General features: G+C 41.9%; 2 protein-coding genes and 1 long non-coding RNA gene across 3 annotated transcripts; 2 read left to right on the plus strand and 1 right to left on the minus strand.

The window, feature by feature from the left end:
- Window positions 1–2,565: 2,565 nt before the first annotated feature.
- LOC134208856 (uncharacterized) lies at window positions 2,566–4,994 on the minus strand. The gene is made up of 3 exons (XM_062684803.1): window positions 4,689–4,994; window positions 3,739–4,095; window positions 2,566–3,664 (listed from the first exon to the last, which is right to left on the minus strand). The coding sequence occupies exons 1-3, from the start codon at window positions 4,881–4,883 to the stop codon at window positions 3,053–3,055; spliced, it is 1,164 nt and encodes a 387-aa protein (XP_062540787.1). The 5' UTR covers window positions 4,884–4,994; the 3' UTR covers window positions 2,566–3,052.
- Window positions 4,995–7,511: 2,517 nt separating this feature from the next.
- LOC134208863 (uncharacterized) lies at window positions 7,512–8,543 on the plus strand. The gene is made up of 2 exons (XR_009978704.1): window positions 7,512–8,221; window positions 8,383–8,543. It is a non-coding gene; the product is annotated as an uncharacterized LOC134208863 (long non-coding RNA).
- Window positions 8,544–14,317: 5,774 nt separating this feature from the next.
- On the plus strand, window positions 14,318–20,960 carry LOC134208869 (tether containing UBX domain for GLUT4). Its single transcript, XM_062684818.1, has 3 exons — window positions 14,318–14,583; window positions 14,642–15,695; window positions 20,475–20,960. Exons 1-3 carry the CDS (start codon window positions 14,500–14,502, stop codon window positions 20,855–20,857), a joined length of 1,521 nt encoding a protein of 506 aa, XP_062540802.1. The 5' UTR covers window positions 14,318–14,499; the 3' UTR covers window positions 20,858–20,960.
- The last annotated feature ends 1,588 nt before the right edge of the window (window positions 20,961–22,548 follow it).

Raw genomic sequence — 22,548 nt, forward strand, 5'->3', positions numbered from 1 at the left:
TGACCGTCTGCCAGGTGGATGTAGGCCATGCTGAGTCGCAACACCGAATGGGGTGATACGTTCCGCACGTACACCAACGTTCTGGCGTAATCAGGACGGTAGTCCAAACGCACGGCGAAACTCGGTTCCTCCAGAATGTAGTCATCAACCTGACGAATGAAACCAAATATGCGCCCGTGTTTCGTCATGTGTTTGGCGAAACGGTCGTCATCTTTGCACTGTAACCAGACTTGGTAGAGCTTCCAAAGCCAGATCCAGGGTTCTCTCATACCCTTCGGTAATATCATCACTCCCAATCGAAGCAGCTCTTAAGCGGCCTCCAGCAACGCCCCGCAAAACACCACCACGAAGATGGAAAACATCTCCCATTTGGGCTTCCTGCATCTGGCTGACCTGGATCATCAGTTTGGCTGCCGGATGTTCGACATCCCTGATGGTGCCCGCATAGGAAGTGACGAACTGCTTCTCGATGTGATTGATGATCATTTTGTTCATTCCGAGCGCACCTTACAGGCGTATATGTTCCGGTATACTGCTCCTCTCGGCCTGAATAATCCTACGGAAAAAACACTCCCGTGAGTCATCGCCATCCGTCCGGAAAAAATAACCGAATTTGGACTCAGATCCACCTTCGGATCCAGCAATTTATACTTACACGAGCGCCTTCCTTTAACATGGAAGCAAATCCAAGTGCTTTCGGGACGTGAAGGGCCATTTTCTAATCATGAGCTCCTGCTCAGCTTGCTTTGGGATTCGTCAAAATTAGTTGCTTGCGCTTCATTGCTAGTGTGGAGGCTTGCATTGTCGGGGTTTGCACGCCTCGCTCGCTGTTTCCCATCTAATTTGGTTGCTCTTTACATCAACTTTGACGACGCCGATCCTTTTGATAGACTGGAAAACTCAGGTCATCTTCCTATCCGGAGTTCTAACGGAACCAGATTCACCAGCGGTGGCATTCTTGTTCCGAGTAATCGCCACTAAACTCACCCGCCGCTACACGCTTTCTCGTGTTGAAATACGCAGCAACTGTCTACTGAGAAATGTTTGCTATTTAAAATCTAAACATTTAAAACTAAAACTGCCACACAAATTGAAGGCAAAAGAAATTGATGGAATATGTTGATGGACAGAAAACAGAAAAAAACGTAAATAAAACGTATTTTGGATTGAGGTTAAAGTTCTGTCAAAACTCACAGCAAAAAAGTCTACACTTACCAAAACACTTTCAAATAAATTTACCGAAAAGTGAGTAAAATACACTAGCGCCTCTGGCGGTGCTGGTCTCGTGAGCGCATCCTGGGTTGCATGAATTTTTAATCGGTTCTTCGGGACAATCACGTCCCGGTTATTAGTTCCTGGTTTAAGTGTATGGGTAAGCACCGCTATTATTGCGTTTCTCTAAATCGACTGCTTGTTGATTCGCTCCCGCCCCTTAACGATTGCCATTCGCTTTTCGGATGATTCGCATTCGCTTGCTTTCGGTGCCTGATGACAAACATCCATATGCGCATCATCCATGAATCGGATGATTATGAAAACATAAACCGAATGATATTCCATATGACTTAAGGATGAGTTCAACACGATGATCAGATGGTAGGAATGTATACTAAGTATGTAAGCTAATAAACAATTGCGATTCATCTTTAAGATCGCCGATGAATTTCGGGACCCTTTTCTGCCTGAAAGCACTGTATTGCTCACTAGTTCGATCGATTGTCGAATTTGGATCAGTTATTTGGAACCCGTATCAGAGTTTGGATTACTAGACTAGAAACCGTACAAAAGAAGTTTGTTCGCTACGCCCTGCGTCATCTTCCTTGGAACGACGCTGTTAACCTACCACCCTATGAACACCGATGTCAGCTACTGGGATTAGAAAATCTGGAGCGTAGAAGATCGATAGCTCAAGCTGTTTTTGTCCCTCTTCAAATGTATGCACCAGAACGACCACTACGAACCAGAAACATCCTTTACCTTCCACCACGCGTTGCTAATTACGAACTGCACGATCCTGTTCGGTACATGTCATTACGCTTCAATGAGTACTGTAGTGCTTTCGACCACCGCACCAAATGTGTCATGTACAAATCGCTGATAAGACCGGTACGAACGTGAAACTTGGACGATGCTCGAGAAGGACTTGCAAGCACTCGGAATATTCCAGAGACGGGTGCTTAGGAACATATTTGGCGATGTACAAGAAGTCGGTGTGTGGCTGCGAAGGATTAACCACGAGCTCGCCCAGCTCTATGGCGAATCCAGCATCCAGAAGGTGGCTGAAGCCGGAAGAGTACGATGGGCAGGGAAAGTTGCAAGAAGGGCGGACAGCAACCCTCCAAAGATGGTGGTCGTTCGATCCGGCAGGTACGAGACGACTTGATCGATCCTTGACAGATACGTGTTTTGACCTCAACAGTAAGGCCGTCTCCAGTGTCTCGTACTTGATTCGACTTATAAGCTATTAACATCGTTGTTATCAACTGTAAAAGTGCTAATTTAAAATGAATAGTACACTCAATAACGGCAATGTCCCAGTGCGAGATGTAATGCTAACAATAAAGATTCTTTTTCATCTTTATTATCCACGTATTTGAAACAAAACAATTGTTGTAGTTCAAACCAATAACATATTTTACGCTTAGTCTATGAATGAAATAGAGCAATCTGATTCAAAGAAAAGTATCTCCTTAAGCAAATTATGCGTAGATTTAACAAATTAGCTCAAACAAGGAAAAAATCTATTCCTTCAAGTTTGAAGCTTACTTGTGCTTCTTCAATATAATGAGTTATCGAATGTAGTTAGGATCTATCATGTTCTGTTTTCTGTTCAAAATTCAATTCAGTCATTGCAAAAATCGATTGCTCTCTCTCTCTCATATTTTAAATCGCATAATGACCCATATAGTACCTACGCATTTTCGCAACATGCGTTATACTGATGGGAAAAAGATTGATTAATGCGAGTTCTCGTTTTCATTTTGAACTGCGTTCATTGGCAGTATGATGCAACTCCGAACGTACATTTCAACTAAATGTAACTTACACTTAATTATTTCAATGCAGTTTTGATTACTTTGCAACGGTACTGACTGAATCCGTAGAACACGTAAAATTGAGTTCTTTTTAGTGACTCAATTGTTTCTTCATTAACGGCCAATGTGACTTGTATTTTAAACTTCGCCATTTTGCAGCCAATCAAATTCCATAGGTTTGACCCATGCATTAAGTTTGCTTTGCGCAAACGTTGAATCACTCTTGTTTTCCTGTTGCCACGATAGTTTTTCCAAGGCAGCACCAGCTGGAGGACATTTTTCACGATGAATCTGTCGCTCCAGGGCTCAACGATGATGCGAGCCTGCCGCCAGATTTTTAGTTTCGACAACTTTTCAACCTTCGAAATCATCCAGGATGCCGAGTAACTGTTTGCGGCCAAGAACCACAAGGTGTCCAAGTAGAATCCGTTCCGTTTGTATTGGGGGTGCGGTTCTTCTAACGGTAGCTGATCCATAATATTCATGATGGCGTTCATCAAACGAGTACGGTACGGCCGAGGACAAAATATACCAATGCGTAGATTGGTAACGGGCGGGTCATGATCGGATAATACCCAATGATCGGAAAAATTAGACGGGAATTTAGAACCGTCTATTTGCAATGTTGCCTAAAAAAGTTTGAAGCAAAGTTAACATGAAACAATGCCTATCAGACGAGTTCCTTAAATGATTTAATACATACGCAGTTGTAGTTTTCATTCTCATCCGTTTCCATCACATCAATCCAAAACTCCGGTTGCTCATCGTCATCCGTCGATAAGGCACGTTGCTCCCGTCTCTGACGCTTCTCAGCTTTCGAAATACGCTTCAGTTTCCGCTTCCGTTGCTTTCGGGTCAGAATTTCCGGGTAACCCACAGTCAGATCAATGATGGTGCATTCCCGGACGGGTAAAATTTCCACATCGGACGAGTCAGATACAGTAAATGTTAACTCATTACAATGATTCGAATGCGTAGACGGTCGCAGAGATACATCCAGAGGAAGACCGCCGGAGCCGAGTCCAATGTCGTACTTCAAAGCTAGTTCGACTTCGATTAACTAAAAGTAATGGCAAAACGCTTAGTCATGTTCGGAATACAGTACGGTCATATTATATTGTTTTAATATGAGAATATAAAGTTGTAAGGCTTCGGCGTTCGGCTTCCCAGATAGCTATAATTTCTCATGTTGAATCTTGAATCCCATCTGCCCGGTGCTATGACCGAATTAACAATGCAAACGGCAGTTTGTATTCATAGCAAAAAAAAAATGGTTTAAAAATAAAAGGTTATAGGATTCGCACTAAAAGGATAACGGCAGATATTGAATAGTCATTATGCGAGTTAATAAACTTCTAAAGTTTAGGCGAGTGTGGCAATACGGCAGGTACTCCCAGTCGGGTGCGCTAGCACTCCTCTAAAACGCAATATGACCCGTAATATCTTTTCAACAGAATAAATTATTGAGTGAGCACAACGTAGGTAGGTACATCGGTGATGTTTGGTTGAAATATTGGTACTTTAGCCCTTGCCGAGAATTGTAGCTTTTTCCGGAAGGCCTGCATCGTTGCCATATTATAATACAAATTTTTGATCCCGAATAGGAATGCTAGAACGGTATAATTTATCAGAAAATTTTACAACCTTCCTTACCTCTAAAGTACCGATGAAAATCATCTCGTTGATTGCGAATATGAGCCAAGGTGAAACAGATGGGGCCATGACGGGAATTCGGCGGTTCAGGATTTGTAGAAAAAATCGTTCCACTTTTAGTTTACAGAGCGAATGGCTGGGAATTTCCACCCCGCACAGTAACATAGATATCTCCAAGCCACTTGAAGAAAACATGTTCTTCGTCAAATCTTCTGTTGCACTTCTGGATTTAAATAAATAAAAGTAATTTACAGGAAATTTTCCTTTCGAAGCGTTGACAATAAACGCAATAAACACTACGCGTGGTATACCCAGGGGGGGAGTAAGCCTGTCATCCACGAACAAATCAAGACAAAATTTTCAAAACGACTTATCTGCTTTTGTAAACAAAGATTCAAACGACGATTTGACGAATCTGATAGCTCTCCCACGCAAACCAACACCATCAATAGGTAGGTGAAGGATTCCGCTACCTGTTGATGGTGTTGGTTTGCGTAGGAGAGCTATCAGATTCGTCAAATCGTCGTTTGAATCTTTGTTTACAAAAGCAGATAAGTCGTTTTGAAAATTTTGTCTTGAAATCAAGCCTGAAATCAAGTATTATCCGGGCCTCGCCGCTTGGGAAAGGCGGGAAAGGCGAGCCAGCCTGGTGGCCCCGCTTGGCAAGTGTAACATTTTTCGAACTGGAATCTTGTAGGATATTGGTTAACCTACACTACTGCTGACTAACAAAAAAAAAGTGGGATTGTTTATTTACATTTGCTTCATACTACATGCAGAGGAGGCGCGATGCACCGCATACACGGTTACTGGCTAGAACCCATTAATGGGTAAAAAAGTATACATTTTTCAATAGTCCATCGATCTGTCAAAAAGCGGGTAATTTTTTAAATGAATAAATGGGTAAAAAAAACTCATGCTCAGAATTTATTTGAAGTTTGAAAATGTGCAATTTTTCACCCATTAATGGGTGAAAAAATAGTTGTTTAAAATACTTTTAATTTCTTGTCGGGTGCAATTCTCCGCCTGTTTTAAAATGAAAACGGTTCACGCAGGAGGAAAACGATGTGGATAATTAAAATAAACGAAACACGTTGACGTAAGTAGATATCCCATATAAATGTAAATGTAAATTAAACAATATTTACGATTTGTATTGATTTGTTATAATATGTCTACAGCGGATTCCCATACAATCTTGCCATACCGTACCAGAACCGGAACCGGAATAAGAACGCCTCTCCAAATGCATCAGGACAACTATCAGAATCAAGATCTGAACGGGGGCCACCGTTTCAATATCCAGGACGAGGCCAGTCATTATCGTGACTATCAGAAGCGGATCATGGATATCAGCATCCAAAGCAAAGCCATGGCAGATGATGGCAGAAAAAAAACGAAATGGGATGTGTTAATACATAATTTTTTTGTTTCATTCTGAATTATTGTACGTATTAATTGTACTTGATAAATAAAAAATATTTAAACTGTCGGTTTGTTATTCACTTGAAAATGCCCTTTAAAATAATCTGCGTATTAATAAATAATAAATCTATTGTTAAAAAATGGGTATTTATTTACCCATTTTGACAGGAATTTCATTTCCTTCGATGGGTAAAATAGTACCCATCTTTTGACATAAACAGCATTTACCCATTTATGGGTAAATCGGTTTTACTCATTAAATGAGTAGTGGCGGTTTTGCTGAAAATGGGTGCTATAGTACCCATTAATGGGTTTTAGCCAGTAACCGTGTATTACCCCCCTGGGTATACCACTACACGGATAACCTCGTAAACTCATTAAAGGGTAAATTTTCACTCATTTCGGGGAATAAGTGGATCTACTCATTTAATGAGTAAACCACGATTTACTCATTAATGAGTAAACGAGGTATATGTCAAAAAATGTTGCATTTTTACCCATTTTTTAAAATTGATTTTTATTGAAAATGGGTAAAAAACTCTCATTTTTGAGAATGGAGCCAGAATGAATAATGAAAAGAATGGGATTTGTTGTAGTTTTAAGGAAGAGTACGACAACTAAAATGCTCAAACTTATTTATTTTATTATGATGATGTCGAGGATGATGTATAATGAAGTAATATAATGATATTTTTTAAATCCAGGCAACCCTCGTCGTGGTGTGGTTGAAGATGCATTTCCTTCGGTTTCGAACCTGATAGATATAAAAAACGAACATGATTTATTGAGATTTAATTGCAAATGTTGTGAATTACTTACGTTTAAACTTCTGCATGGTTTCCGCGTATAATCCAGTCACTAAGATCCTTCAAACTTCTGCAACGCCGCAACACGCAATTGGTAGCTAATTTTGATACGAAAAATTCACAAGACTTTTTTCACCCATTTATGGGTTTACAAATAAACGTTTTCGAAGTCGGTCAACATTCTCAAAATGGGTGTTTTTTCACCCACTTCAAGTTGTCAAATTTTCCCCATTTTCTGACAGCTCAATACAAGATCCAAAAATGGTTATATTTTTACTCATTAATGAGTTTACGAAGTTATCCGTGTAGAGCGTGCGGTGGCGGTGTGCGGCACGATCAAACAACACCAGTGAAAGTAAGTACACACAAAAAACAAATATTGTTTCAATAAAAACTTTGCACTTTTATTTTGAAAAGTGCTCAATTTTCTCAAAAGTAAAAGTTAAACTAATTCTTATGAAAGTATTATTTTCATTTGAAAGTTCTTTTTCTGTTGTTCTCAATATGAAATTAAAAGTTCTTCCACTTAGCCCAAAAATTGTAGAACTGTCAAATCGAATGATATACACTGACGAATCAAAACAGCAAAACGGAGAAAATAAAAAAAATCGTTTTATCAGGGGCACTATGGTATTTCATGCATTAAGTAAGTGGTGAAAAAAACAAAAATTACATACTTTTTTCACTTATCTTCTGCGATTTGCTTAACTTTTTATATTTCTTACTTTAAAATTGAAGGCCGCACGCAATATAGCGGAACGGCAACGGAAACGGCAGATTTGAAAGTTAGCCCATATATTTTCTATCAAATGTTTCGTGTCCGTCACCGTTCCGCCAAATCGCGTTTAGGGCTTAACACATATAGAATACTGTAAATAAGCAACACACATTTTATTTCACATGCACTTATGGATGTTTTCCATGTTAATAATATAAATTTTTGACCATTATTTTATTAAGTCTAACTCAAAGTGCCTCCACGAAAACTTTTGCTCTCACCCCTCTCTCTTCCTGCTAGTGTCACAATAATAACAAAGCAGTTTGTTTTTTGATCTGGTGGTGCATCATAAATTAAGTGCGCTTAAATTACAGAATCAGTGCTGGAATTTAATATTAATTGAAGTTAATTCAGTTTCCGGATAATCGCATCATGATGCCTCGTATGCGACAACAGGAGAAAATTCATTCAGTTGCAGAAATCCCAAGCAACGCTCATATTTTTCTCCAAGTCCTATTGTTGCGGTCTTGTTTTCAGAGCAGTTCGGTGTCGGAAGTCGGAGAAAATTACCGAGAAACCGGGAGGTAAGTCACATTTATTATTCAAAAATATATTTAAACAGGTGCATACTTATTCGAGTCATCAAAAGCAGTGCCCGAGAATTCAATGGTGAGAACGAAGTTAGGCGCGGCTTTTGCTGGTCGAAGACTGAGCGTAATTTTCACTTATGTAAGTTTTCTTACAGATAAATAGCCCACATATTTCAACATTAGTAACCGGAGGAAACGGCCATATCAGCATGCTAAGATACGCGGTCCGACAAGTGGCCCGGAAGAGGCCACCTTTACAATATTATTTCGAGAGTTACCTTAAGCTTCAAACAATGAAATAAAACTAAAAAAATAAGCCGATTAGTATTCTATTAAATTTAAAAAGAAAATATGGAAAACAATGATAGTTTGGGAGGTTCTTTTTTGGGGCAAAATAAAATATCATTTTCTGAATGAAAAAATCCCACTCTTTATACCCCAGTGTGACCATTTGGATTTGACGGTTGTAAAATTTTATTTTGAAAGTTCACACTTTTAATTTTAGAGTGGCATGTCACTTTTGAAACATCGTTGACGCAAAAGTTAATGCACTTTTATTTTAAACAAACGCAACTCTCTACGAAAAAGAACCAACGCAACTTTTTATTTTAACCAATGGTTTTTTTAATTTCATTAATGATTTTTCTTTCTGTGTAGAGATGTCGCAAATTAATTAATTGATCGATTCATCGTTGTGATAATCGATTATAGGCCTTTTCATGTGACACTGCCGAGACTGCACATGTTTACAACCGCTGAACAGGCCTGCAAGTCCGAAGCTGTCACTTTCATAGAAGAACTGTCAATTGACGATAAAATCAGCTGTTTTTAAACGTCTCGTGAAAAGGCCCATTACCAACAAAAGATATTTCAAGCATAATTTTTCATAACGACGTATGTAACATTTATGAGGATTCGAGAAATCCTTTGCAGAAAGTTGGCAAAACTTTTTCTAAAACTGTTTTAAAACTAAATCTTTTTTCAATACTTTTTTTCGCTGGCATGCATCATTACATGACACGTAATAAGCGTGCTTCACAGCAAAGCTCAGTTCATTCAAATTCACTGTGAAAAACGATAAAATTATACATACACCGGTATGCTACACGTACGTCGGTGTACATTGGTCGGTTTTCCATAGTGCACGATTGACGCAACTGCAGTTTTGTTTTGTTTTGCTTTTTTGTTACATAGGTCGCTCTTAGTTCCCATATGTTAAAGCGACGTATGTAACAGTGAGACTTCAAAAATAGAAATTTTTACATACGTCGATTTGCAAAAAGGTTGAATTAAAGAATTTTAAGATCTGAAATCAGTAAAATCGATGCGTATTATATAAAGCCGCGTGTGATTGTCACGTTGTATTAAAAACCCCGTTTTGTTTACTTTTGTTACATACGTCGTTATGAAAAATTATGCTTGATTTTAGTTAGAGCAAGATTACGGGTGGTGAGTTTAAGCCGTTTAGCAGCGCAGTATCATTACTTGACACTTTACCGGTCGCTACTAAACGCGCTGCTGACTGACAGGTGACCAAATTTGGTAGCGCGATAAGAGCGCTGCTATTTGATGAACTGTCAACTGTCAAACGTCACCGGTACGGAATACAGCAACCAAATTGAGAGCCGAAAATAGTGACCGATACGGAAACAAGTGACGAAACTAAAATGAAAGCGCTGCGCGGGTGATTAAAATGCTCGCGACCGATAATGATGCTTATTTCCTTAATCTATATACAGTCGGGATTCACTGGTTGGGATTTTAATACTTGGGTCACTTTTTAATTGGGCCTCCGCTGGTTGGGCCATGGCCCAACTAAAAAGCAACCGTACGTCAAAATTCAATGAAAACACGGAAAACGGGATTGGGCGTCACTGGACATCATTTGTGATGTTCAAGTCGAAATACACGTGCTCAAATGGCTGTCAGTTGGCCCAACTAAAAAACCGAATTCGTTAGTTGGGCCGAGGTCGTGGCCCAACCAGCGAATCGCGACTGTACCTAAGGGTCAATTTCTTCACCTCCGCTTTATTGCTTAAACCAGGTTTAAACTAGAAATACTAGAATAAGAGATCGGCGAAGACGCCATCTTGTTTCCAATCGAACCGTCAGAAGCGGTTCCAATTCGACTTGTTTACTTTTTGCCTCCATAAGAAGCAAGCAAAAAGTTCAAGTGCTGCTAGTATAATTTAAACGATTTCATGCATTTTCATACGTTGCCATTTCGTCAGTTTTTCACTCCGCCGGTCTCTGGTTATAGGGTTGCTAGTTTAAACGTATGGGTAAGCACAGCTTACGAGTTAAGCGGAGGTGAAGAAAACGGCCCTAAGAGCAACTATAGTATACCGTAGACCCCCGATAATTTGAACGGTACCTCATTCAAATTAACGGGGTTCATTTTTAATTTGAACTTCTGGTTACTCTATAAGCATCAGAAAAACTGGTTTCTGGTTGCTCTCTTTGCTGGTTTGTTTTGATTCTGCGTTCCATTTCACGATGTTCCATTTTTCTTCTCTCGATTCCACGTGGTAAATGACGTTTGAACCATTTTTAATTTGAACGATGTTCAAACCAACGGGGTTCAAATTAAAAAGTGTTCAGATTAAAAACGGTCATATTACCGGGGGTCCACGGTACAACTAACTGGCGCCTGTTTCCAAACTATCTACGATCTACAGCGAAGCGTCGCACACTACCTGATATTCCAACACTTTCCTCAGTAATAAAATTAGCCAGCACCAAAAAGTATCTGTTACATTTAATTTATTGCCTTATATAGCTATCATAATCATATCAAAACATATTTTGCCACACTCACCGCCATTACCGAGTGCAGGACACTGGATACATTTACAGGACCTCTTCCGTACGGATGTCCACTCAACAATTTCACCTGTAAATTACATTAAAATAATTAATCCACGGCGCTTTCCTTATACACTATGATGTATACGTATAAGGTGCGGATTGAAGCTTCACACCACATGTTAGGCTTGATGCTCATGTAGCGTTTTTTCAACACTGCGTGTACGCGTTATTTTAACACAGCGTAAACGTAGCGTCGACAATACGTTAGCCAAGCAGTTAGTCTGTCAAATTCTACTTTATATTGCGTTCAATACTTGAAGATCATGATCAGAACGGAGGAAGGCACAAGGCATAACATCTAGAGACCAATCACTACCAACTAACATCGGTCCAATATTTGAATTGTTTTTGTGATTGGCCCCGCCGCAATGCGGCATCACACCGGATACTTCGCGATGAGGGTCTTAGTGTATTCATCAGGGTTCTGGCACCCTGGCACGGTCTGTCGGAATGCCGTTCTATTATTAGAACGACTTTAGGTTTTAACTATTTACACCCCAAAGACCACATACATTGAATGACGGCCAGCATAAAAGATTATTACCTTCGGAAGCATATCAGTTGGCCCAAGGTTGACCCCGATTTGCTGAATTCAGTAGAAAAGGCGGAGAAGCGTACAACCGGCGCTCGATCACGGCGCTTCCCCGTGTAGTGTATGGGAGGAAATGGATGATTCTAGAAACAAACAGAAATGGGAGAAACAAGAATAGATTCATTTAGCATTTAATATAATAATGTTTTGACTTACACGCATTTGAGATCATCACCAACTTTAAAAAAAACTATTTATAATGATATATTTAAAGCAGGGCCCTCCTTAGCCGTGCGGTAAGACGCGCGGCTACAAAGCAAGACCATGCTGAGGGTGGCTGGGTTCGATTCCCGGTGCCGGTCTAGGCAATTTTCGGATTGGAAATTGTCTCGACTTCCCTGGGCATAAAAGTATCATCGTGCTAGCCTCATGATATACGAATGCAAAAATGGTAACCTGGCTTAGAAACCTCGCAGTTAATAACTGTGGAAGTGCTTAGCGAACACTAAGCTGCGAGGCGGCTCTGCCCCAGTGTGGGGATGTAATGCCAATAAGAAGAAGAAGAAGAAGAAGATTTAAAGCAGGAACTAATATTGGTTATTAGTGAGTGAGTGTGAGAAAAAGAAGCGGGCAAATCACAATCTACACATAACTCTTCAAATTGGTGAAATCGGCAATATGTTATGGCAAAAATACCATTCAAAAATACTTATATGTATACTTCTTCATACTCACATATCGTGGCGCTAACATCGACTCTGACCACTATCTGGTGATGGTTAAACTGCGTCCAAAACTATCCGTCATCAACAATGTTCGGTACCGACGACCGCCGCGGTACGACCTAGAGCGACTGAAGCAACCTGATGTCGCCAGTGCATACGCGCAGCATCTCGAGGCAGCGTTGCCGGAAGAGGGTGAGCTCGATGGGGCCCCTCTTGAGGACTGCTGGAATACAGTCAAAGCAGCCATTAACGACGCAGCGGAGAACAACGTCGGGTATATGGGTCGAAGTCGACGGAACGATTGGTTCGACGAAGAGTGCAGACAGATTCTGGAGGAGAAGGACGCAGCGCGGGCGGTCGCGCTGCAGCAAGGTACCCGGCAGAACGTGGAACGTTATAGACGGAAGCGGAGACAGCAGACCCGCCTTTTTCAGGAGAAGAAACGCCGCCTGGAAGAAGCGGAGTGCGAGGAGATGGAACAGCTGTGCCGTTCTCAAGATACACGCAAGTTCTATCAGAAGCTCAACGCATCCCGCAAAGGCTTCGTGCCGCGAGCCGAAATGTGCCGGGATAAGGATGGGAGCATCTTGACGGACGAACGTGTGGTGATCGAAAGGTGGAAGCAGCACTACGAGGAACATCTGAATGGCGCTGAGAGTACAGGCAGTGAAAGTCAAGGCAGCGGAGGAGATGACAACGTCAGTTCAGCGGACGATGGAAGCCAACCAGCCCCCACCTTGAGGGAAGTTAAGGATGCCATTCAACAGCTAAAGACCAATAAAGCAGCTGGTAAGGATGGTATCGGAGCTGAGCTCATCAAGATTGGCCCGGAAAAGCTGGCCACTTGCCTGCACAAACTGATAGTCAGAATCTGGGAAACCGAACAGCTACCGGAGGAGTGGAAGGAAGGGGTTATATGCCCCATCTACAAGAAAGGCGACAAACTGGAGTGTGAGAACTTTCGAGCGATCACCATCCTTAATGCCGCCTACAAAGTGATATCCCAGATCATCTTCCGTCGTCTGTCACCATTAGTGAACGAGTTCGTGGGAAGTTATCAAGCCGGCTTCGTTGACGGTCGCTCGACAACGGTTAAGATCTTTACTGTACGGCAAATCCTTCAAAAATGCCGTGAATACCAGGTCCCAACGCACCATCTGTTCGTTGATTTCAAGGCGGCATACGACAGTATAGACCGCGTAGAGCTATGGAAAATTATGGACGAGAACAGCTTCCCTGCGAAGCTTACCAGACTGATCAACGCAACGGTGGATGGTGTGCAAAACTGTGTGAAGATTTCGGGCGAACACTCCAGTTCGTTCGAATCGCGCCGGGGACTAAGACAAGGTGATGGACTTTCGTGCCTGTTGTTCAACATTGCGCTAGAAGGTGTCATGCGGAGAGCCGGGTGTAACAGCCGGGGTACGATTTTCAACAGATCCAGTCAATTTATTTGCTTCGCGGATGACATGGACATTGTCGGCCGAACATTTGCAAAGGTGGCAGAACTGTACACGTCTGAAACGTGAAGGGATTCAGTGCTCCACCTTCTCCCCCTGCGTGAGAAGCTCTTGTTTTCAAAAGCAGTTTCGCCCTTTTGAAATGTTGATGCCGTTCGTGCTTGAAAGAGAGAGATGATGGGACGTCAGCTGTCAGCAGCACGACAGTTTGCGTGAAAATGTCATGTCACGATAGTGCTGTCCAATGAGAGCTTGAAGTTGCTCGAAGTTTCTCCCTGTCCTGCTCATGCCCATTGGTTGGCAAAAAAGAACGAGCAGGACGGGAACAACTTCGAGCTAGAGTCCTATAAGAAGAGTAACGTCATGTGCCACGTTTGACAGGTCTCCTGCTCGTTTGGAACGCGCATTTGTATGAAACTGACAGACGATTCTGTTCCAATTCTGACACTTGACGACACTGTTATTATAGTCACTGTACTTCGAGCTGCTCATTGGACAGCATTGATGTTATTTACCGCAGTGACAAATAATTTCAAGTTTTACCCGTTTTATTTGTCTATAATTTCCATGTTTGCAGACTCTTTGAAAATAAGACAGTCAGATTATATTTAATTTGTATGGAAATAACTACGCAATGAACGGTTTATAAAACTAAATTTAATACATACATATTATCAAGTAAATAAAATGGCATCAAAAACAGTTACCGTATTAACCATTCATGGGCGAAGGCAAAACGTAAAAGTTGAGGCGAATACAACGATTTTGGAGGTACAAAAGTTTTAATTATTATTTAATCAACCGAAACATTGACACCTATCGATTTCAGGTTCTCGAGCAAGTTTGCAGTAAATTCAATTTCAATGCGCTTGAGTTTGACCTAAAACATCATAGCAAAATAATGGATCTCTCGGTGATGTTTAGATTTTCCGGTCTTCCCAACAACGCACTCCTCGAGATGGTGCCGGCAACAAAGGTTCGAACGGAGCAGGATATTATATTGGTTCTCCAGCTAGAAGATGGCACTCGACTTAATGGTACGTTTAAGTCGTCAGCCAATTTGTTGGATGTTCTGGAAACGTTGTGCAAAGAAAAGGCCAATGCTGAATCCAATCCAGTAATGATTTACATGCGAAGAGAGGTTTTATGGGATTCATTAGACAGAACTACGTTAAAAAGCTTAGGACTTACAGGCGGTCGTGCCATTATTAGATTACTGCAAAGAAAACCAGAAGAACTCAAGACACAAGCCCACGTATCAGCTCCATTGCCGCAAAGGGAGAAAGTTGATGACTTGGTATCTGATTCCCTTGGAAAAGTATCCAGTGCTCCATCTAATGAAACAAATCAAAAAGAAGCTTGCAGCGACCTATCACCGCAGATTTTGGCCAAAAAACCTAAAGGGGAAGAACTTTGTCCCCTGCCTGGACCATCTAATGCAGGAACAAAACCAAAGCCTATTCTAACCAATGAGGACCCGGTTCGGGAAGATAAAGCTCCCAGACCACGTTCTATCATCAATATATTGGGTGATCGGGATGCAGTTTTGTTCCATCAGGAATCTGTGGAGCACAGCTCACAGTTTGATTTGCCAGATTCATTCTTCGACATCACAGTGAAGGATGTCCAGAAAATGTACGCCGATCTAAAAAGCAAAGTGAAGGAGCTGGAAGAACAACCTTTGATGACGTCGGATCTTCGCAAACTGGAAGAAGAAAAACGTATTCTGAACAGTTTGGCACGTTATAAAAATACAATCATTCGGATCCAGTTCCCTGATCGCTACATATTGCAGGGAATTTTCAAACTGCATGAGACGGTAGCCGATGTCATAGCTTTTATAATAACGAATTGTGAAAAGCAGTTGCCGGCAATTCATCTGTGTAAGTATTTTGCAAGTATGATAGATTTATAAAATTCAGAAACCTAGCAGTGATGGTACCTTTTTCGTGTATTACACAATCCAGATAAATTCAATTAGCGCTGGCGGTTTCTTTCTCGGGTGTTAATGTATTCTGCGTGTCATTAAACTAATTTGTCCAAAACGTTTTTTGAAACGTTATTTACTTTATATTTTTTATAAGTTCCATACCGCCTGAGTTAGCCCTATGCTTTTGGGAATGTGACAAAATCGGAACAATTTTTATTTTAATTTTTTTTAATTTCACAAATATGATGCAGTTTATGCATTGGAAAGATGAAAAAATGCGTGTACGGTACCCGTTATTTCTTGTCCAGAAAGCTTAAAAATTCCTTGACAGGTACTCAGAAATTATGTATAAGAAAATTTAATAAAAAAACGGTGAGCAGTACGGGGTTGGACTTTTCTTCTATTCGACATTTTATTTTGTGATATTACATTTAATACACATTATAAGAGAAGTCCAACCCTGTACTGCTTACCGTTATTAATTAAATTGCTTTTAGAATTTTTGAGAACAGTTTTAAAAACTTCGTTTCCGTGGAGAATTTTTCGATTATCATCTTTCTGCTTCTTCTTCTTTATGCAACATCAAAGCTCCAGTTGGCGAATAAACATGAAGGAGAAGAAGCAGAAAGCTGATATCCGAAAAAAAATGCACGGGGAAGTATATGACGAAATTTCATTTCAAAAATTCTACAAGCAATTAAATTAAAAACGTTTAGCAGTACGGGGTCGAAAAGTTTCTTATTAAGTGCAATACAGTTAAATTGCTTTTAGAATTTTTGGGAAAAATCTTAAAAACTTGTTCGTATGCTTTCCCGTGGTTTAGTCATGAATCATGTACTCCGGTGGTGCAAAGGGCCGACTTGAAAGATCTCCATCCTGAGCGTTGCCCAGCTATCGCTTTAACCTGTTGCCAGGTTAGATTTCGGTCGACTTCTTTTATTTCTTTATTGAGGCTTCGCCGCCAAGAGCCTCTGGGTCTGCCTCTGCTGCGATGTCCCGCTGGGTTCCAGTCTAATGCTTGTTTACAGATTTCGTTTCCGCCCCTACGTAGAGTGTGGCCGATCCAGCCCCACTTTCGATCCCGAATTTCTGTTGCTATCGGCCTCTGGTGACAACGACGACGAAGCTCGTTGTTTGAGACCAGGCTCGAATTATATGCCGCAGGCATCTGTTGATGAACACCTGCAGCCGTTGAGTGTTCTCCACTGATACACACCTTGTTTCGCTAGCGTATAACAGCACAGATTTCACGTTAGAGTTGAAAATTCGTATTTTGGTGCGTTCACTTATCTGCCTGTTCAGATATTTCTTAAACTTGCAAAGGCAGCCCTTGCTTCCTTGATCCGTGCGCCTATGTCGATCTTGGTACCACCGTCTGACCCCATTTGGCTACCAAGATATTGAAAGCTTTCAACATTCTCCACTGGTTGCCCGGCTACTGTGAAACTGGAAGGAGTCCCCGTGTTTACATCCAACGATTTGGTTTTGTTGACGTTGTGTAACGTTTGAATTATTTAGGCTGTGAAGAAATTCACATTTAGTCGATTGTCGTGAAATGATAGAATAACTAACAGATAAAAAGGTATTGATCCGTACGCCACAGGTCGAGCACCACTGCTGGCAAACCATTCTTCCATCACTAAGCTAGCAAACAACGCCATTCCACATGATCCATTCCATCTGACTAATCGGCAGCTCTTGTACACACCGACTCGGATAAATACCGACATCGACAAAGCATCGCCAACAAAATCGAGAACGAAGAACGGTGAAAAATACAAGCTGACGAAGTCCAATGGATGAGACGAGATCATGATGTGATGTTATGGTGAGAGAATCATCAAGTCAAGAGAGAAGACGGCGCAATATTGCTCATTAGCGCGAGGCGAACGGAGGGAGAGCGACGTGAACTTCTCGCATCGTGAGTCGGGTCATTCGCAGGTAATGGGAGAATAAAAAGTCAGTTATGTCCAGATCGTCAAACACACCGCACCGAATATTCTGGTTCAGCTCTGTGAAGATGGCCAGCAGTTATTTTATCACGCGATTTCAATGCTCATCCGAAAAGGTGCGACCCTCGGTGCGCCGGTTTAATGATTGCGCAAGTTCCGGAGGCACCGTGGACGCACGGTTTGCCAGAAAGCCAAAGATCGATCATATATGGAAGATTCTGGAATGGAGGACAGTCGTCGATCAACGGATGCAGGCGCGGCAACCCGGACGAAGCCGGTGATGAATTAAGTGGATGGAAGACAGGGTTAATCGAGGGAAAGTTTTAGATGTTAGATATTAAAGTGTGAAAGACGATTGATTTACTTCTTTTGTGTCTGGGAGAATAAACGCCCCATAATTTTCGTAACAGTTGATGACTAAACCTGCCGAAGAGGAGCGTTCGACAAGGTCGTTGAGCGTACTCTGCATATCAGAGCGCCGTTGCGCGAGGAGTGCAATGCCAATTCGAAGTCGCTTAGGTGCTCTATGGTTATAGGCTGCCATAACAGCCCGCGGTTTGGTTCACGGTCAATCGCATCTACCAGAATCTCGTCGATTACGATGAAGAACAGTAACGGTAATAGAATACATCCTTGCCTCACACCAGCTACGACCTGGGTAGGGTCGGACAAGACCCCATTGTGCAGCACTCTACACGAAAAGGCCTCGTACTGTGCCTCGATGAGGCCGATGATTTTCTCAGGAACCCCCTTGCGTCTCAGGGCGCGCCACATATTCTCATGATTGGGACGGTCGAAAGCTTTTTCATAGTCAATGAATACCAACTAAAGGGACTCTTGGAATTCGTTGACCTGCTCCAGAATGATACGGAGCTTGACAATATGGTCCACACAGGATCTTACGGCACGGAATCCGGCCTGTTGCCGCCGGAGAGTCGCATCGATCTTTTCCTGAATCCGGGCTAGGATGATTTTGCATAGAACTTTGAGAACGGTACACAGCAACATAATGCCTCGTCAGTTATCGCACACAGTCAGGTCATCCTTTTTGGGCACCTTCACTAAGATACCTTGCATCCAGTCGACCGGGAAAGTTGCGGTGTCCCAGATATTACGAAATAAACGATGCAGTAGTTGAGCGGTTGACATGGGGTCAGCTTTGAGCATCTCGGCTGATATGCGATCGACCCCTGGGGTTTCATTCGATTTCATGCTTCGGATGGCTGTTTGTATCTATAAAAGTGATGGAGCTTCGATATTGACGCGTGTTATACATCGGATCCTAGGCAGATCATGCCGAGGTGGTGATGGCCTGGCTGGCACTTGAAAAAGTTGTTCGAAGTGCTCGAACCAGCGTTTCAGCTGGTCAGTTGGGTAGGTCAATAACTGATCATTCGCGTCTTTCACAGGCATCGTTGCATTCATCTTCGCCCCGCTTAAGCGTCGGGAGATATCGTAGAGGAGGCGAATGTCCCCGGTTGCGTCTGCCCACGCTCGCTTGTCCCGTCGACATGAGCGTTTTACTTCCTTCTCAAGAGCCGCGTATCGTTGACGGGCTAAGACTTTGGCTCCTCTGGTTTTTGATCGCTCTATCTATATCTAGATAGCGGCTTTGGCTTCTCTTCGCTCCTCTATCTTCCACCAGGTCTCATCGATTGTTTTCTCTGGGTGCGCAGAGATTTCGATTATCATCTTTCTGCTTCTTCTTCTTCATGCAACATTAAAGCGCCAATAGAAGAAGAAGACGCAACCTAAATAACTATTGCAGTGCTTTCTAGTACCGTCATCGGTCGGGTGTGACAATGGATCGTTGCTGGAGGTCCGATAACAAAATCGTTCAAAAAGGTCTCAAATATTTTAGTTTTCTTACACTCAGATACATTCAATCTTTTCTACATGTATTCCAAGTACATAGTCAAAACAGTGACTCATTCTCACCTCAATCTAACCCATTGTCACGCCCCACGACGTGACGCGACGGTACATTGATTGACTCGGGCGTAACGCCACATTTGGCATCGCAACAGTAAAGGATACTATTACCGACCACAAGGGATTCGTGGCCGTGCGGATAGCAACGTCAATCGTCTCGACGCATGTGCTATGGAGTGTGGGTTCGATTCCCGCCCCGGTAAGGAGGAAACTTTTCGTGATCGAAAAATTCTCCACTGGTCCACTGGGGGTTATGTGTCCTGTCCGTTGTCTCATGCTAGCCTAGCATTGCTAGGTGTTAAGTGTTCAGTCTGTACGACCTCTGGTCGACCCTGTCTTTTTTTTCTATTAAATCCATGTACAGTTCGGGATTACGCAAGTTCGTTGCTTTTCAACTTAGTATTTTATTTAGGATTTCCTCAGTTGTGAGTATAAAGCTTTTCTATGCACGCCATTTCCTGAGTGGTATCTTGTATACTTTGTTAAAGGATAAAAAATGTATACTGTGTGGCAAGCACAATGGAGGCAAGCAAGCCAAGATTGTTTCCCACCCGAACACACCCTAGCCAGACGAGAATCGAACTCGCGATGTTCGGATTGGCGATCCCACGACTTTGTACGCAAGGCTTACTGCAGATAATCTATTATGTCTAATTGAGCAAAGTGTAACACTTAACCTTTCCTGTAAAAAAATTTCATTCACTTAATCGATTCTTTAATTTATACTCCTCGTCATCAGCCTTTATTCAAGCACTCTTTCTCTCCAATCATTCAAAGCTAAATTTGATAAATTGTATCGCAAAAATTGTTGATGACATGATTGATTATCACATTATTTCTCTTTTTAGATACTACTCCTCCCAAGATAATCTTGTCGCCTGAAAGCACATTGGTCGAAGCAAAATGTGTACCGCAAGCCATCTTACATGTTGGATTCGAGGGCGACGTTAAACCAGATAAACCGCTAAGAGCAGATCTATACGAGCGCCTTTCGAATGCTACAGGGGCGGCGGAGCTTGCGGCTCAATCCCGAAAGAACGCGTACGGCAGTTTGCCGTCGACAACGTCATCCGTGATGGAAATCGATTTGGAGGAGGACACCGGCAATGCAGCCGGAACCGAGCGTAGCCTTAATCGGATACCAAATGCAAACTTTAGACCATCGTCCGTACAATCTGCCACAAGCAGCGGAGTTAAAACGCCCAAATGGTTTAAACCAGTGGGAAAATAATATATTTACTATGTTATCATTATACTTATTAGGTTTTGTTTTTCAAATATATTGTGTTTTTGATAAGTTGTAGGTAGTGAATAAACATTCAGAATGAATTTCACTGGAGGAATTTTTTATTTCTCTTCAAATTGATCCGAACATCATATTGTCCAACGGTCTACGGTTTCCTTTTTTGTGTCCCGCGGCCAGTAAAAAAAAACGAACAGTGGGTAATGTCTGTGCCATAACTGCGAAGTGGACGTAGGACTTGACTTGACCATGCCCATAAAGATACATAATATGTCCAAATCTCTCGCACATCAACTAATTTGGATAAAAAATCGTCGTTGTATACCATTCTTTGGCAACACCTTTTCATCAACCGACACTAAAAACTACCTCGAACAAAAATATTCAAAAACTATTCAGGAAGTATTGTTTTGACTCAAATTCCGAACATGACTCATAGTCATGTTCGCTTTGTGTGCGAACAGTATCAATCAATGTTTTTCTACATTTTTTTATCAGTAACGAAAAATTTAACATTTGATAAAAAACGATTGATAATTTTCGCAGTTATGTCACAGACATTATCCACAGTTCGTTTTGACACTATTTATAGAAAAAAAATCATTTCTCTAGATTATTGGATTTGGCACCCAAACACGATTTCTAACGCGATACCCTTTGAAACTTTTATATTGAATTCTTTAGTAATTCTATCAGTGGTTCTCAGAAGAACCGTTTGTTTTGTAGACATTATTATTTATTTATTCAGACTAAGGCCGAAGTGGCCTGTGCAGTACATAAAAGCCTTCTCCATTTGGCTCGGACCATGGCTACACGTCGCCAACCACGCAGTCTGTGGAGGGTCCGCAAGTCATCTTCCACCTGATTGACCCACCTTGCCCGCTACGCATCTCGCCTTTTTGTGCCCGTTGGATCGTTGTCGAGAACCATTTTCACCAGGTTACTGTCCGAAATTCTGGCAACTTGCCCGGCCCACCGCAGTCGTCCGATTTTCGGGGTGTGAACGATGGATGGTTCTCCCAGCAGCTCATGCAACTCTTTAACGATACTGGTACTTAACGATCCTCGTCCAGGTCTCGCGTTGGTAGAGGACTCCCGGTCTAATAAGCGTTTTGTAGATTGTCAGTTTGGTGTCGTGGCCGAGCGAATATCCTTAGGACATCCGTCGAATATCTGAATTGTCATGGGCTATGTACCCATAGGTATGTCCCGACAGAACAAGTAGCTTTAGTGATACATAGGCGATGCACCAAACCTTCAGATTTGTATCAACTCTTTTCTTCATTTCGTTCTGTCAATCGAGCTCATATTTGTGTGATAACGGGTGCCTACTATTTGAAAGCCGTTTGCTTTGATCAGCATTTCAGCATTTCAAATTTTATTCAAATAATTCATGCGTTCATTCAGTATCTTCAATTATTATTTCAATACCATCTGATACTACCACATTTGGTACGGCGGCAAACTCTATTCCATCGGAGCGTCTTGCGGGGTCCAAAGTACGTATGATTTCCAGCCACTATGCGTCTCCGAATTTCTCTGCTGGTATCATTTTCGGCAGTCACCAGTAAGCCCAAATACACAAATTCTTCTACCACCTCGATTTCGTCACTACCGGTACAAACTCGCGGTGGGTGGCTCACATTGTCTCCTCTTGAACCTGTTCGTATAATGTACTT

This window comes from Armigeres subalbatus, chromosome 1 (assembly GCF_024139115.2).
Source record: "Armigeres subalbatus isolate Guangzhou_Male chromosome 1, GZ_Asu_2, whole genome shotgun sequence".
NCBI lineage: Eukaryota > Metazoa > Arthropoda > Insecta > Diptera > Culicidae > Armigeres > Armigeres subalbatus.